Source organism: Aethalodelphis obliquidens, unplaced genomic scaffold, assembly GCF_003676395.1.
Source record: "Aethalodelphis obliquidens isolate GAN/ISIS:26980383/991018 unplaced genomic scaffold, ASM367639v1 scaffold18, whole genome shotgun sequence".
NCBI classification, from domain to species: Eukaryota; Metazoa; Chordata; class Mammalia; order Artiodactyla; family Delphinidae; genus Aethalodelphis; species Aethalodelphis obliquidens.
Genome location: NW_020837962.1, coordinates 19,568,301 through 19,583,141, shown reverse-complemented (window position 1 = coordinate 19,583,141; position 14,841 = coordinate 19,568,301). Strand labels below are relative to the sequence as shown.

Genomic DNA, 14,841 nt, shown 5'->3' with positions numbered 1-14,841 from the left:
AAATGTTGTATCCAGCAAAGACCTGATGACGAATGTGAAATCCTGGCTAAAAATTTGTGCTGTATTTGATTTGCCCTCGAGCAGCACTTCTCAAACTTTAATGTTCATACAAATCACTTGTATCTTATTAAAAAGTCGATTCCGATTTAGCAGCACTGGGCTGGGGTCTGAGAGACTTTATGAAGTGATGCTAAAGTTGCTGGTCTGGAGACCATGCTTTGATGGCAGGACCCCAGCATCTCTGCCCTAATCATTTAGTCAATGAGTCTTAATTTGAGAGGTGTAACGAACATCTCTTTAGGCCTGATAAAACCTAGGGACTTTGCCGAGAAAAAAAGAGTACACATGCATGTATACACCTAAGCATATAATTTCGGGGATCATGCATTCATTCAATGAATACCTATTTATGAGTACCGAGTATTTTTCTGGGTGCTAAAGATAGAGCAGTGGACGTCCCCACCTCGTGGAGTTTTCATTGTGGTGTCAGGGGGACAAATCACCAAGTAAGTAAACAAGGCATGTCAGGTAGTGAAACGTGCATCAGAACAGTGTCCACTGGTCGAGTGATGGACGGATTGGGTTGCGGGAGTGCGGGACTGGCTCTGTTAAACTGGTCTGTCGGTGGAGACATCTTGACTATCAGAGAGCAGAAGACCAGTATCTGGAGGAAAAGTATCCCAGGCAATAAGCTTAGAGGGCCTAAAGGAGAAATGAGCTTCGCATTTTCAAGTGGCTGGTGTGCCGGGAACAGAGCCAGTGAGGGGGAGTGACAGAAGGTGACCTCAGAGGGGCGGAGGGGCCAGATCATGCAGGGCCTTGTACGTCAAGGCGAGGAGGCTGTTTCCACCCCGTCCACTTGTCCAAGCCTTTTTTTTTTTTTTTTTTTGCCGTACGCGGGCCTCTCACTGTTGTGGCCTCTCCTGTTGCGGAGCACAGGCTCCGGATGCACAGGCTCAGTGGCCATGGCTCACGGGCCCAGCCGCTCCACGGCATGTGGGATCTTCCTGGACTGGGGCACAAACCTGTGTCCCCTGCATCGGCAGGCAGACTCTCAACCACTGCGCCACCAGGGAAGCCCAAGCCTATTTTTATTTTATTTATTAATTTTTAAAATAAATTTATTTATTTATTTTTGGCTGCGTTGTGTCTTCATTGCTGTGCGTGGGCTCCTCATTGCAGTGACCTGTCTTGCCACAGAGCATGGGCTCCAGGCATGCTGGCTTCAGTAGTTGTGGCTCACGGGCTCTAGAGCACAGGCTCAGTAGTTGTGGCGCAAGGGCTTAGTATCTCCGCGGCACGTGGGATTTTCCCGAACCAGGGCTCAAACCCATATCCCCTGCATTGGCAGGTGGATTCTTAACCACTGCGCCACCAGGGAAGTCCCTGTAAAAGCCCATTTTTAGACCCTAAAGGAACCACAGCCTCCACTTTAAGAACCCCAGACTGAGAAGCTAATTTAGGAACTAAAGGAAAAAAAAATGTCTTTTGGGGATTAAAGGCTCAAAGAATCTATCTGAAAATCCAGAAGCAGGAGGGAAGTAAGCTCAGGGCAGAGCCCTTCTCTGGACCCTCCGAATGTGCTGTGGTAACTCGAGTGTGCTACCGGCCACGACAGCTTGCTGAGTTATTCTAAGTTTAAATTCCTATTTGTGAGCAAAATTTTACAAAGAGGCCTCTAGTCTTCACCTGGTCTCTGCCTACTGCAGAATGCTGGGACGTACCAGGCCTGCCCAGGATGCACTCAGAAGGCTTGGCATCTCTTTTCTTAGTTCTCCACCTTCAAATGGCCCATGATGGCTTTGTGTCAGCATCAGCTTAGTTGTCTAAGTTGTTGTGACAGCTCAGACGTGTCTGTATTCAACGTTTCACTCTGCTTTGGGGACCTGCCTAGGGTGTGGCCATCTGAGTTTGCGCAGTCTTCATTTCTGAAAGTGCCTCTTAAACGGCAATTGTCTTTTGACTCTCCTGTGTTGACAGCTGGCTGGAGACTGTCGCAGTCTGTAAAACAGCTGCCTGATCAGGATAAAGAGGATTTTTGATCGATGCTTTCATTTTCCGAGAGATCCTCTTAGGCCCCTAGATTATAGGAAGAAAAAATGCACTGGCATTCTGCTTTCAAAAATGATTTCTAATTCATCCCTTCCTTGAAGTGAAACAGGAAATAAAGAATTTAAAACCCCAATTCTAAGTTGATAGTGGATGCATGGAAACAGCACTGGACTACAATCCTGCTGGCTGACCCTTGGTGTGGTTAAGAAAGGCAGCTCTGGCCTGTGCTGGGCCTCAGCTTCCTCGTCTATAATGAAGATATTGGATTTCACGAGCTTCCACATCAGGGCCAGCCGTGTAAGAGATCCTCCCTTGAAAAGAACACGCCACTCCCACCCCTACACCACACACACCCAAACGGTAAAACTTCGTTACATACACACACATCCCTAAAACAATCAAACTTTTTCATTGTACTATATTTTGCTTTACCAGTTTATCCCTTGGAAAATAGTTTTGTACCTATTTTGTAAGTTGAATGCTCGTCCCTCATTTTGTCAGGTGACAGTGTTTCGGGGGAGAGAAAAGGGTGTTCTGCTCTAAAACTTTATCAGCAACCAAGTTCGACAGGGCAGCCTGACAGGGCCTCTAGTCTAGAAATAATGAGGGGGCAGGGGGCCGCCTTATGAGAGAAAAAAAATCCCAAACACCCTACGACATGCAGAAACCTATTGTCTCCTTCTCCCAATAGAAAGTAAACCCTTGGGTCCAGACCTTTTTTAATTCATGGCTGTCTCTAATGCCTACAACAGTGCCTGGCACATAGCAGGTGTTCAGGAAATATTTGTTGACTAGATGGGGACAGGTATTAGCGCTTCAACTTTGTCCATTTTTTTTTTTTTTTGGCTGCATCACGTGGCATGCAGGATCTTAATTCCCCAACCAGGGATTAAACCCTCACCCCCTGCACTGGAAGCACGGAGTCTTAACCACTGGACCACCAGGGAAGTCCCAGCGCTTCAACTTTGATGACTTGTAACTGTGCCCCTCTTCCCATGGGAAAGATGCCCTGAAGCAGGCCAGGGAGGCATGGGGGTTCGAGGAGAAACAAACCTCCAGCTTTACTCCCTCCTCTATGAGCCATGAGCGTTTTGAGACTGAATTTCAAAAATCTCCAAGAGAGGAGGTAGAAAAAAAGCCTGTTCCATTTTTCCCAGCCCACCTACCCCTTCTCCCCCCACCACCCCCCATTAGTAGGGTCTTGTTGTGTTACAGTCCATGCTTGCCCCAACAGACATGACTCCTAAGAATCCTATCATGAGTGATTTGTAAATGTAAGCATCCTTGACTTATCTATTATATAAATCCAGATGTTTATTAAATGTTTAAATCAAAATTATTTGTATTAAGGGTATAGATCTCACATCTTCAACAGTTTCCTGCAGTTAGTACATCTTTGCTCATACATTGAAAGACTATGAGGTTTGAACTAAAAACATTTTTTAAATGACTTGAAATTCTCATAGTTCTTTCAACAATGTCTTCCTGATACAATAAACCACAGTGGAAGTGACTTTAACAATGGTGGATCATTTTGGATACAATTTCTGTGTAAAAAAGACACAGAGTTTGAGTCTCTTTGGGAAATCAGATGCTAACTAGCCCCTAGAGCCCAGTAGCTGTTATGAAAGCAGAGAAACGGTAGCCACCTCCCCATTGGCCGGGGGGACTTACCCAGATGTCTGGCTTTCACATAAAAGACAGGAAGCACTGAAGTCAGTCTCCACTTCCACTCAAAGGGCAAAAGCAAAAACAGCAAAAAAGGAAGATGGCAAGACTATTGTTACTTTTCCTCCCAGGTCTTGTGGCCATATGTGCCGTGCATGGAATATTTATGGACAGACTTGCTTCCAGGAAGCTGTGTGCAGATGACGAGTGTGTCTGTAAGGACTTTTTTATGCCTTTCCTTACCTTTCTATTATATAATCAAAAAAGAAATATGCAACAATAGCATAAAATCTAATTGTACTTGTAAGTGAATTTTCTCTAATGTGCATGGGATTAGCATTGTTTCTCCTGGTCTGTGCCTTTTGTGTCTTACCATGAAGAATTCACTTGGCTAAGATTCTGCTGGGTGCTGCTTTAATACCTTAGTTATCTTCTGGAACTGAACATGAGCTATAAATTAGGAGGTATTAGTCACTCTGATTTCCTAGTTTTCTTATATGCTCTGCCTTTTTGCTGTGATAAAATCCAGGAGCCAATGTTTTTTTCTTCTAGATAAACATTTCAGTGTTTTTTTCTTCCAGATACTATTTCTCTGGCCCGAGCTCAAGAAGATTACAGTGCCCCAGACTGTAGATTCATTAACGTTAAAAAAGGGCAGTGGATCTATGTTTACTCAAAGCTGGTAAAAGAAAAAGAAGCTGGAGAATTTTGGGCTGGCAGTGTAAGACGAGATTATTTAATATATATACACATCTTGACATATGTTTCTCTTAATTTTTCCTCTGTTACCTATCTGCAATGCCTTTTAATATTTAAAACTAGCTGTTAAGAACAATATAGATGCTGTGGATACCAGTGCAAAAATTCATATCTATTTGCTTTTATTGCATTTTGAAGAAACAAAGAAAATTTCATAACAAAACCAAATGTAGGTTTATTTGATGGTTTGGCAAGAAATCTAGTCAAACACATGGGGGCTTGAACATCCCAAAGAGTTTGAAACTTATTCAAAAATATTTGAGTGGATTTGCCAAGTAAAAGGCATGTGTACTGGCAGTCAGGCTACGTTTCAATATTTTTAAGGAAACTTTAGCACCGTCTTTAATTCCAAAGAATCTGCTTTCTTCAGTTAAAACGTGCAGGGGTGGGCCCTAGGGAGGGATGAAGCGGGATTGATATACTGTCCTCCACTGCAGCTGCAGCTCCAGCACCAGAGATAAATTCTCAAGTAATAAAGAATTAAATCTTAGATTCACTTGAGACCTGTTCATCTGAATTTTTAAAAATAGAGAGAGTCCTTTAAAAGTCCTTTAAAATAACAGTGTCTGTTTACCTTTTTTAAAAAGGTGCAGACTTTATTTATGGGTTCCAAAAAAGATTTCAGGCAGCTCACAAGATTGCATAGAGAAATGCTAAAGTAGGGAGACCGGGAAGATTAGGCCACAAAAGAACACACACACAATTTCTGTGGGTTGACTTCAAATCTGGGTCTGAGCCCCCCAGAATCCAGACTGAGAAGCAAAGCACTGGCAGTTATGTAATTCTCATGGATAGCAAAGAGGATGCCTGAGGGTTTCTAAAAGACGACTCACATCAGCTTTCCCCTCACTGTGACACTTCTGGGCACTCAGGTTTATGGCGATCAACCTGAGGACGAGATGGGAACTGTGGGTTATTTCCCCAGCAACTTGGTCCAGGAGCAACACGTGTACCAAGAAGCCACCAAGGAAGTTCCCACCACGGTAAGCGTCCTGGAGGTGCCAGGGAAGGACTCAGATCTCAAGGTAATAATGTAGATGTAGGCAGGTGGGAATAATGCATCATGCAACTTACGAGGTGCATCATGAAAAGCCCCCCGACACTTTCAGTGGTGACATCTCTAGACAACGAGATTTGGGGGAGTTTTTATACCTACTATCAATGTCGAAAGGTTAGTGAAATTTCTCTACCAACCCCCTTTGTTTTAGATGCAAGTTATCCTGGAAAGGGCTCCATGTCACAAAGAAAGAAACCAACATAATATTAGCTGACTCTTAACTGATGGGTACACTTGTTGACTAAAGACTTGGGCTGAGAAAAAAATCAGCACCTGTATTTGACAAAATCAAAACATTCTGGAAAATGTTTGAATGCCTACTTTTGTGATAGATAGACTCTACTTATGCATGAAAAAAAATTGTACTCTTCCTAATGCCCTGGGGTCTTGTATACCCAGAACAGAAATAAAAGATCCCCTTTGAGCTACTTTGCAAGGTGGTTGTTTTGAAACGATTCTCCTGGAGCTAACGGCTGTGCAAAATAACTTCAAAACATTGCCCAACCTACACAAATGCGACTCGCTTGTCATCATGTCTTAGCATTGAGCTTGAGAGTGTCAAATAACCATAAATTAAAAGTGTATTTGAGAATCTTTACTTTAAGTAGTTTTTGACTTAAAGTAATACTTGTGTCATAGTCTTTGGGGTTCAGACATTGCTTATTTTAAATCCAAATTTCCCTTTGATGACATATGATTTGAAGTAAAGAATCTACATCTGTTTTCTGACCCTGCACGCTCAGTTCAATCTTTTTTTGCTTTTGTTTTTTTCCAGGATATTGACTTCTTCTGCGAGTAAGAAGTTAGACAAATTTGCAGATAGAAAGGAAACACCAAAAACAAAGAAAAAAGCGAAAATAACCAAAAAATACACGTCCCTAATTTCTGACTTTTGTTTCAAGGGTTTCGCTTGGGGCTGGAGATAGCAGATAAAGGGGAGGGGAGGGGGGGAGGAGAGAGGAAGGAGGGGGAAAGGGCAGGGGGGAGGGGGTGTTCTCCGAGCCTGGTCTTCCCACCCACTGGGACAGGGTGACCTTTGGCTAAGTGGATGAATTGAAAGTAGACAATTTTTTTCAGCCTAGAGAATCTTCTCTTAAACAGGGATCATATAGAAGGTAGTTCATTTATAGTTATTTCTAAATAGTAATTCTTCTAAGCTCTTTGGAGCCCCATATAAACTTAGGTCATAGGTCTTTTCTTCGGACATGACGTTTTCTACTTATTTGTCTCTCTGGCCAGTTGGAGTATTATAATGTACACAAAGGGGCTATGTCATCAAGGAGTATTCTAGGATTGTTGTTGCTTTTAATATTTGATGCCTTTGGGATGTGAAGCTGTTGGGGAAGAAAAAGAGCTGTTTGGACTCATAGATGTTTGGACTATGCCTCTAAATTTCTCTTTAAAAAAATGTCTCACAAATTATTTCAGTTGAATCATTTGACCTTCTAAATGATCAACTTACCTCTCCCCCAATTTTAAATAATGTTAAATTTTAATTTTAATAAATTAAAAAATTTAAATTTTAGTAAGTGGTGGTAGGGTGCTTTATGAAATATTTGCAGTGGAATAGTTTCCCCTTATTATGTGCTGTTACTGGATATTATTCAATCTTCAAGTCGAAATATACAGAAAAAAAAAGTCTATGGGTTATTTTCTCCACTTCTATTTCAACTTCGAATTTCCTCTTCCTGTGCAAATTCCCCCATCAAGGGTGATGTGTTAAGAAATCTGGTGAGGGGATACAGGTTTGGTGGTCCTGATGGACCCACAAGTTTTTCTACATTTAACTGGAAATCGGCTTTGATTGTGTATTACTAATATAATCCTTTTGATGTAGTCATGAGCTTTTGTTTGTTTACATGTAATGTAACATGTTAAAATGCCTGTACTACACTCAAAAATTTTTTCACAATTTCTGAGTTTAAAAAATTTTTTTAAAAACACTTTCACCTTGAGGAATAGAAAGTCTGGGAGGTGGGGGTTGGGAATGGGGCTTGTTCCTCAGTTTTCTGGGGTCTGAGCATCCCACAATCATGAAGAGAAGGGCATTTAGGACAAGTTGGAGACTTGGACCCCAGAGTCATTTTCCAGCTGTGCCCATTGTGACTTTAGGTGAATATGTTTTTGCCAAACTCTTAGGGAGGTCAGTCAAATAAAATGGTACCCCGCCCCCAAGAAAAAGCCCCCAAACCCAAACCCACCTACTATTTTTTTTCTATCTCACTTTATTCCGTACAAGATTTCATGCAACATCTAGAGCTCTCAACACAATTTTAAGCTAAGAGGCATTTATCCAACCTCTGTTTCTGCCTCTTACTTGCTGGCCCTCCATTCCAGACACCCCATCACCCCTCGAGATACCCAGCACCCCCATTGCACCCTCACTCTGTCCAAAGCCCCTATTTGTCTGGCTTCAGGTATCCAGCCTGGAGTGCCCCAGGCACACGGCTTCCAGCTATAGGCTCCCTCCTGGCCCAAATCTGCTCCCACCCCCAGGACTGGTCTCATGTAGGAGTTCGAGGTCATTGATTGATTTAAATCTCCTAGGGGCTTATCTGCAGTAAAAGAATGAAAGCACTTGCAGGAACTTTAAACACCATCTTTAGGCTCTGGGAAAGCAAAATGCCATCCCTGGACCAGTAGCAGAATGGCCTCACCTGGAAGCTGATTAGAAAGCAGAGTCTCAGGGCCCACTGCAGACCTTCTGAATCAAAATCTGCATTTTAACAAGACCCTCAGGGATTCATGGACACATGTAGGAAGGGAAAAACTTCCTTCTACTCTTCTAGGCTCTTTGGCTGGACATAAGAGTTAAAACTGGTGTAGGACAGATGAATAGGGGAAAAGCATACACATTTAATTCCATAAGACTTCTGCTTATGGAAGAATAAGGAAACAATACGGGGAGTGGACATGAGTAGCGTAGACAAGTCGATTCCATGAGCCCACTTAGGGCAAGTGGGAGACTGCCTAGAGCAGGGCTACTCAGAGTGGGTACCAGCGCAGGACAAGGCCAGTACAGGAAGCCATCGAAGGCGAAAAGAGTCAGGGCATGGTGGACGCTGGCAGGCAAAAACCTGAAATCTTGCTTATGGGATGTGTGGAATTGGTGGCTCAGAAAAATTGGGTGATGAGAACAGAGCCCAGGGCACCATGGAAGAATGTGGGATGTACATGTCAGTGCCGCCGTTTCCTATCTGTGCATGCCTGAATATGGTTCTAACCTCTCGGGACCTCTGTTTTCTTGACTATAAAAGGCCTTAGGGACTTCCCTGGCAGTCCAGTAGTTAAGACTCCACGCTTCCACTGCAGGGGGCTCAGGTTCTATCCCTGGTTGGGGAACTAAGATCCCGCATGCCGTGCAGCACGGCCAAAAAATAAAAGGGGTTAATGACAACTTCGTGGCTGAGTTGTTGCAAATTTTAAATACAACGTGTGCACAGGGTCTGCACATGGTAGGACCCCTACATGGCAGCCACTATTATCTGACCCAGGAGGGCTGCATGAGAATGGCCATCACTCCTGGAGTTGTGCTCTAACCCTCCAGATGCTTCACTGATCAGAAACTGCAGTTCCCCATTGGACCATCTGGAACGTCTACATCAAAGATATTTGTAACATTTTCCAGATTGTATACTTTTTCCTAGTTTCATTTTTTTTTAAAAAAATCACCTGAAATTCTCATAGTCCCAAGTCATTCCACCAGCCATTCAGGGATATGGTGTACAATATACGTGTATAATTTAGATTTGAGATCCCAGTTCTGGCCACAGCCCTTCATCAACACCAGCATGTGAGGGTCACCACACCTTCTAAAGATCAACATATATAATTTGCTCACCCATGAAACCTAGAGCCAGATGGGCTTCAGCTGTAAACTAATCGTATTTAGGCTTGGCCAAGTAGGGTTGTCTCATTTGTATATCGCCATCCTAGCAGGGGTGTGAATTACAATGCCTCTTGGGAAATCCAGCTCAGAAAGGGGGTGCCCCACCAGAGCGTGAGGACTTGGGGTCCGTACCTTGATGGCACGCGCTGTATCTGCAGAGCCGGATGCTGTCTCTCTGCTCTCTGGATGCTGGAAGTTCAGGTCTCTGGCCAGACATTTTGACCCTCACTCTGTTGAGAGCCTTGTACAAGACCCAAAGCACATGGCAGTGCAGGCAGCCACTGGGAAGAGAGAACGCCTCCTCGGATCACAACAGAGACCCAGGTGGAGACTGAGGTACTGTGGTTTCCACTCCTTCTTGAAAAAGGTATGCGTGAGCAGAATGTATCCTAACGAGGAGGTTATTCTGTATAGATTACTAGAGTACATGATGTTATATTGGATACACTTTTGCTATGTCAAATATAATAAATACAAGTAATCCAAACAGGCTGCACTTGGTTCATGCCTCATGTTATGTCAAAGCCAGTGCAATTCCTGCAGTGGGAATCATTGTAGATTTTAGACCCCTTGTGACTCTTCCATATTGTGTGGGACGAAGGCTCAGACTTCTGTTGTTTGTGTCACCATGTTTGTGTCATTTAACTTCTTGCTTCCCAATTTGCACATCTACACGTGGGAATAATGCCTTTGAGGATAATAATAACTAACTTTGAGGGTAATTATGAGGATTAAATTAAATGAGATAGTGTTTGTAAAATCACACAGCACAGTGCACAGTACACAGTAGGCGTGTAATAAATGCTAGTAAAATTAACTTTTTTAATTTAAGAGGCTTTTAAAACATTTTTGAAACCTTGGGAGAACTACAGATTTTTCTTTAAGTGAACCAAAAGTATATCTTGAGCACCTTTTCTTTCCAGAACACTTATGTTTTTCTCCCTAGGTTCTTTGAAGTTGTTTGCAAGACATTCTGCAAATACTTAGCACAAAGATGCAGACACACAGGCACGCGCGCGCACACACACACACACACACACACACACAAGCTTGACAAACGTTATATTTAATGTCTGAGATGGTACCTCTTCCCTGCCTTCATTACCAGGGAAATGCCTCTGGTGCTCTGTCAAAGAAACATTTAAAAATACCTGGGCACCAGGGAGATATTGTCCCCTTATAAGCCTCAGTGCTCTCTTTCTTCAAATTCTTCCCTCTCTCACCCTCCTGCGTCCTCAAAGGATGTTGCAAATGGCAGGAGGCCATCAGACTCTCCCTGCTATCTCATGCCCAGCAAAGAGCGACTTCACTTGATTTCAGCCACTCCTTCTGAGTGCCTGCAATTGTGACATATCCTTGGGATGACTAATAAATTAGTGGCTAGAGGTCTTTTGGGGTAAATCTCTTGCAGTCCTGCAGAAACTATTAAGGTTGACCCAATTAACGAGTCCATTGTTCTGCAAGGCACCTCGTTTTCAGAGTACAGGCTTCAGAATTCCCTCCCTTGGCTATTTCCCTGGAACAAACATTCAGCAAAAGGCAAGAAAAAGGCAATTTAAGGCAAGGCTTTGATTACCTGCTGAAAGCACGGTGAGCTCATCTCTCCCCACTACTGGGCAGCATATTACTAATGTAATAGCGTTCCTTTTTGTTAAAAGTCATACCTCTTGTTCAAGGGGCTGGTGGCTGGGCGAGCTGCTTTTTTTCTTTTTTAAGTAAATCTCTCTCTCTTTTTTTAAAAATATTAATTTTATTTATTTATTTTCCTTCTTTCTTTCTTTTTTTTGTTTTTTGGCTGCGTTGGGTCTTCGTTGCAGCACACAGGATCTTTTTGTGGCGTGCGGAATCTTTTTCGTTAGGGCGCGTGGCCTGCTCAGGTTTCTCTCTAGCTGTGGAGTGGGCTCCAGGGCGCATGGGCTCTATAGTTTGTGGTACATGGGCTCTCTCGTTGAGGCGCGCGAGCTCAGTAGTTGTGGTACATGGGCTTAGTTGCCCCCCACCCTGGCATGTGGGATCTTAGTTCTCCAACTAGCGATCGAACCCGCGTCCCCTGCGTTGGAAGGCGGATTCTTTACCACTGGACTGCCAGGAGAGTCCCAGGCAAGCTGCTTTTGCTCTCTGCAAACCTGCAAGAGGTACATCAGAATCCCCATCAGATATTAAGATTAGAGATCCATCTTTTCCATTCCTGGCCGTGAATTCATAAGACCCTTTCCTAACCAGGCCTAACAAGGGTTTCTTCCAACTTGCTACGTGAAATGGCAAAGTGAAACGGAGTCACTGAGGGGATTGCCAGGATGGTCAGGCCTCCAGTCAACTTCTACCACAGGTATCCATATTTTAGCGTCCCCACCCCCTTCCCTGCCCCAGTGGCTTTTGTGAAGACAGTTTGTGCAAAACATACTTGAGTCACAGTTGACTTAGTTCATCGTTCACAGTGTGGTTACATTCAGCAGCTGGTTTTGTGCAGTCAAGTTTTCGAAAAGCCTAGAATAATTCATAGGCTTAGGAAAAGGCAAATTGAAGGTGTCAGTGCCTTGGGTGTCACGCGCTCCTGACCCTTGATAAGTGTGGGCATTTATTGCTTCTCGTGTTTATTGGCTGTGCCCTCATGGATCCAGTTCAATACAGGGAAATAGGAAGCTAGTTCATGTAGTATTTAAACAAATCTCTGGAGGGAGTGGGTATTTCAGCTCTGAATGGAAAGAAGACGTAGGAGCCAGCACTAGGAAGAAAAAAATCTCATTTCTTCAACAAGCAGACTTATCTATCTGAAATGCTGAAAAAGAAAAAGAGAGAAAGGAAAATCACACAAACTAATACTATTCCATGTTCTACCCTTGAAATACAATTTTCGTGACTTAAAGGCCTTTCCATGCTACTACGTCTTCTCAGCTGTATCACCTACAAATACAGTGGTGTAGCGGTAATTTAATCAGGAAAATGATCTATTGATCCACACGCTTTATATAACCTACACTCTAACCCATTATGAATAAAGACAGGGAAGGCTCCCCAACCCATGATTTAAACATTTTTCTAAATGGAAATGACTATTCTGTCACATGTGAGCAATTGTTTTAATCATTTTTCTCAAGAGTGTGCTACGCTAAAGCCAGTGTATTTTGGAGGTAAAAAATGAGCTTGTGTTGTTAACATCTCCCCCTCCTCCCCCCGCCCCGCCCCCATCTCTTTTACCCTCTCTCTCCCTTTTTTCCTATTTGCTGCAGCATGTGAATTTATTCTGGCCAAATGAGTCAGTCGAGATGGGAATGTTAATTTGTTTGAGCCATCCTATGTCAAGCTGGAAAATAAAAAAAAAATTGCGTGCCAGCTTTTCAATTTCTACAAACCCAAGACAGAAAGCCTGAGTCAGGGTCCCTGGACCCACTGTCACTCAGCCCTTGTCAATGCTCTCCTGCTGTTTCTCCTCTCTTCTGCCCCTCCTGACTCCAAAATGACTGAAGGGTCGTTTAATCTGCTCCTGGATCTTTCCCTGAGCCTTAGGTTACTAGTATCAGTGCCAGCATAAATGGATCAGCAGACAAAACCTTGAATCTTGACTCCCAAGGACCACAAGAGACACATTGGTTCCCAGAACCAGCCTCAGCCGGGCTCAGAGGGGCAGCAGACAGAGAACAGGTCAGCTGGATAGACTCGTGATGCTGGTCCTCCTTCAGGAAAAGGCAGGGGCGCCCTGGGGCCACTCTGGGTAATTGAGTTCCCAAATCCCACTGTTACCTGAAGCAGACAGATAGATAGATGATCACGGGGGAAAGGAACCAACTTTTTTTGCGCATCAACTGTAAACCAGTGTCTTAGATGAGGTTCCCCAGAAGCAGACCCTGAGATGAGGTTTCATGTACAGTGATTTATGGAAGAATGACTTCCAAGGGGAAGCAGGTGAGGGAGACAGGGGCAGCAGGAAGGCGGCAGGGGGAGACAGGGGGGACGGTTTGGAGGGGTGCAGTTCAACAAGGAGCAAACCAGGCAAGGCCTTGAAGCCATTGCTCCAGCCTCCACCCACCCAGGGCTCAGGTGCAGGAAGTGACATTTCGGGGGCCATCCAGACCGAGTCAAGGCAGCTGAGCGTTCTTCTGGCCCATTGGTCATTGTTTAAGGGTTGCAGTGGTGGGACATCATCTCCAGGCAGTTCTGGTTCTCTCTACCTTAGGGCAAAGCAGACTGGAGGAGGCCATAGGTGCTGAGATGCATGAACAACACTACAGTGGCATTCAGGGGTGTTTCGGGGGTGCACCAACTTTATCTTCTGTAGCCCCAACTCTGCACAAGGTCCTCCATTTCACTTCATCCTCACAGCATCCTATCCCTACTTTATCCTTTGTGACCAAGAAGAAGCTAATCTCATCTCTGATTTCCTCCTCAACCTGCTTCCGTGGACCCTGAAACTTTCTGGTGTGCGTCAGTGAGAAACTTTGGTGGGACCAGGGTGACATCTACTGGTGAACTTGGGATCTGGCCTACAGAGAGAAGTTTCTAAACTTGAGCCTGCAAGTCAGGGCGTGAGCATCCTTCACAGCATTCAGAATCAACAGTATGGGGCGCCTCCTGAGACGGACTCTACTACACACTCCACCCCTCCCCTTCATCACACACACTCTAAAAATCTGCTTGTCCCATGGCATAGATTGGGGTATTAATACACCATTACTGCTGACCTTGTAATAAATTCAACTGATTTTAAAATTCACACATTACGGCATCACTGATTTTTCACTTTCAGACTCATTTTTCATGTTTTCCTTGCATATGGAGCCCTGCAGAGTTTATAGATTGTTTTAGTTGATTTAATTCATTTATATAGGAAAGCAGCAATAGCACCTTGAGCTCAGAGTAGAAGCTTCTCTAGAAAACAGTTAATACAACCCACAGCCCCCTCCAGGGGCTGAAGGCATAAGACTCAGCATCCCAGATCACTTTTTTATAAAATGTAGGGACAGGGATCTATAGCCAGACAACCTAGCTTCAAGATCACAGGCCGTCCTCGGCACCACGCTGGAATACGTTTAAAGGAAAGAAAGTCTGGATTTCTACTTGATCTAATAGGGTGGCTCTCTACTGAGGGTACTTTGACCCCATCCCCCAATCTTGGAGACATTTGGCAATGTCTGGAGACATTTTTCTTTTTATCGAAGTATAGTTGATTTACAATGCTGTGTTAGTTTCAGGTGTACAGCAAAGTGATTCAGTTACATATATATTCTTTTTCAGATTCTTTTCCATTATAGGTCATTACAAGATATTGAATAGAGTTCCCTGTGCTATACAGTAAGACCTTGTTTTGTTTTTGTTTTTGTTTTGTTTTTTTGCGGTACACGGGCCTCTCACTGCAGAGCCCAGGCTCCGGACGCGCAGGCTCAGCGGCCATGGCTCACAGGCCCAGCCGCTCCGCAGC

General features: G+C 44.0%; 1 protein-coding gene across 1 annotated transcript; it reads left to right on the top strand.

The window, feature by feature from the left end:
- Positions 1-1,326: 1,326 nt before the first annotated feature.
- Positions 1,327-9,740, top strand: OTOR (otoraplin). The gene is made up of 4 exons (XM_027118142.1): positions 1,327-3,935; positions 4,302-4,441; positions 5,352-5,462; positions 6,312-9,740. The coding sequence occupies exons 1-4, from the start codon at positions 3,821-3,823 to the stop codon at positions 6,333-6,335; spliced, it is 390 nt and encodes a 129-aa protein (XP_026973943.1). The 5' UTR covers positions 1,327-3,820; the 3' UTR covers positions 6,336-9,740.
- Positions 9,741-14,841: the final 5,101 nt, after the last annotated feature.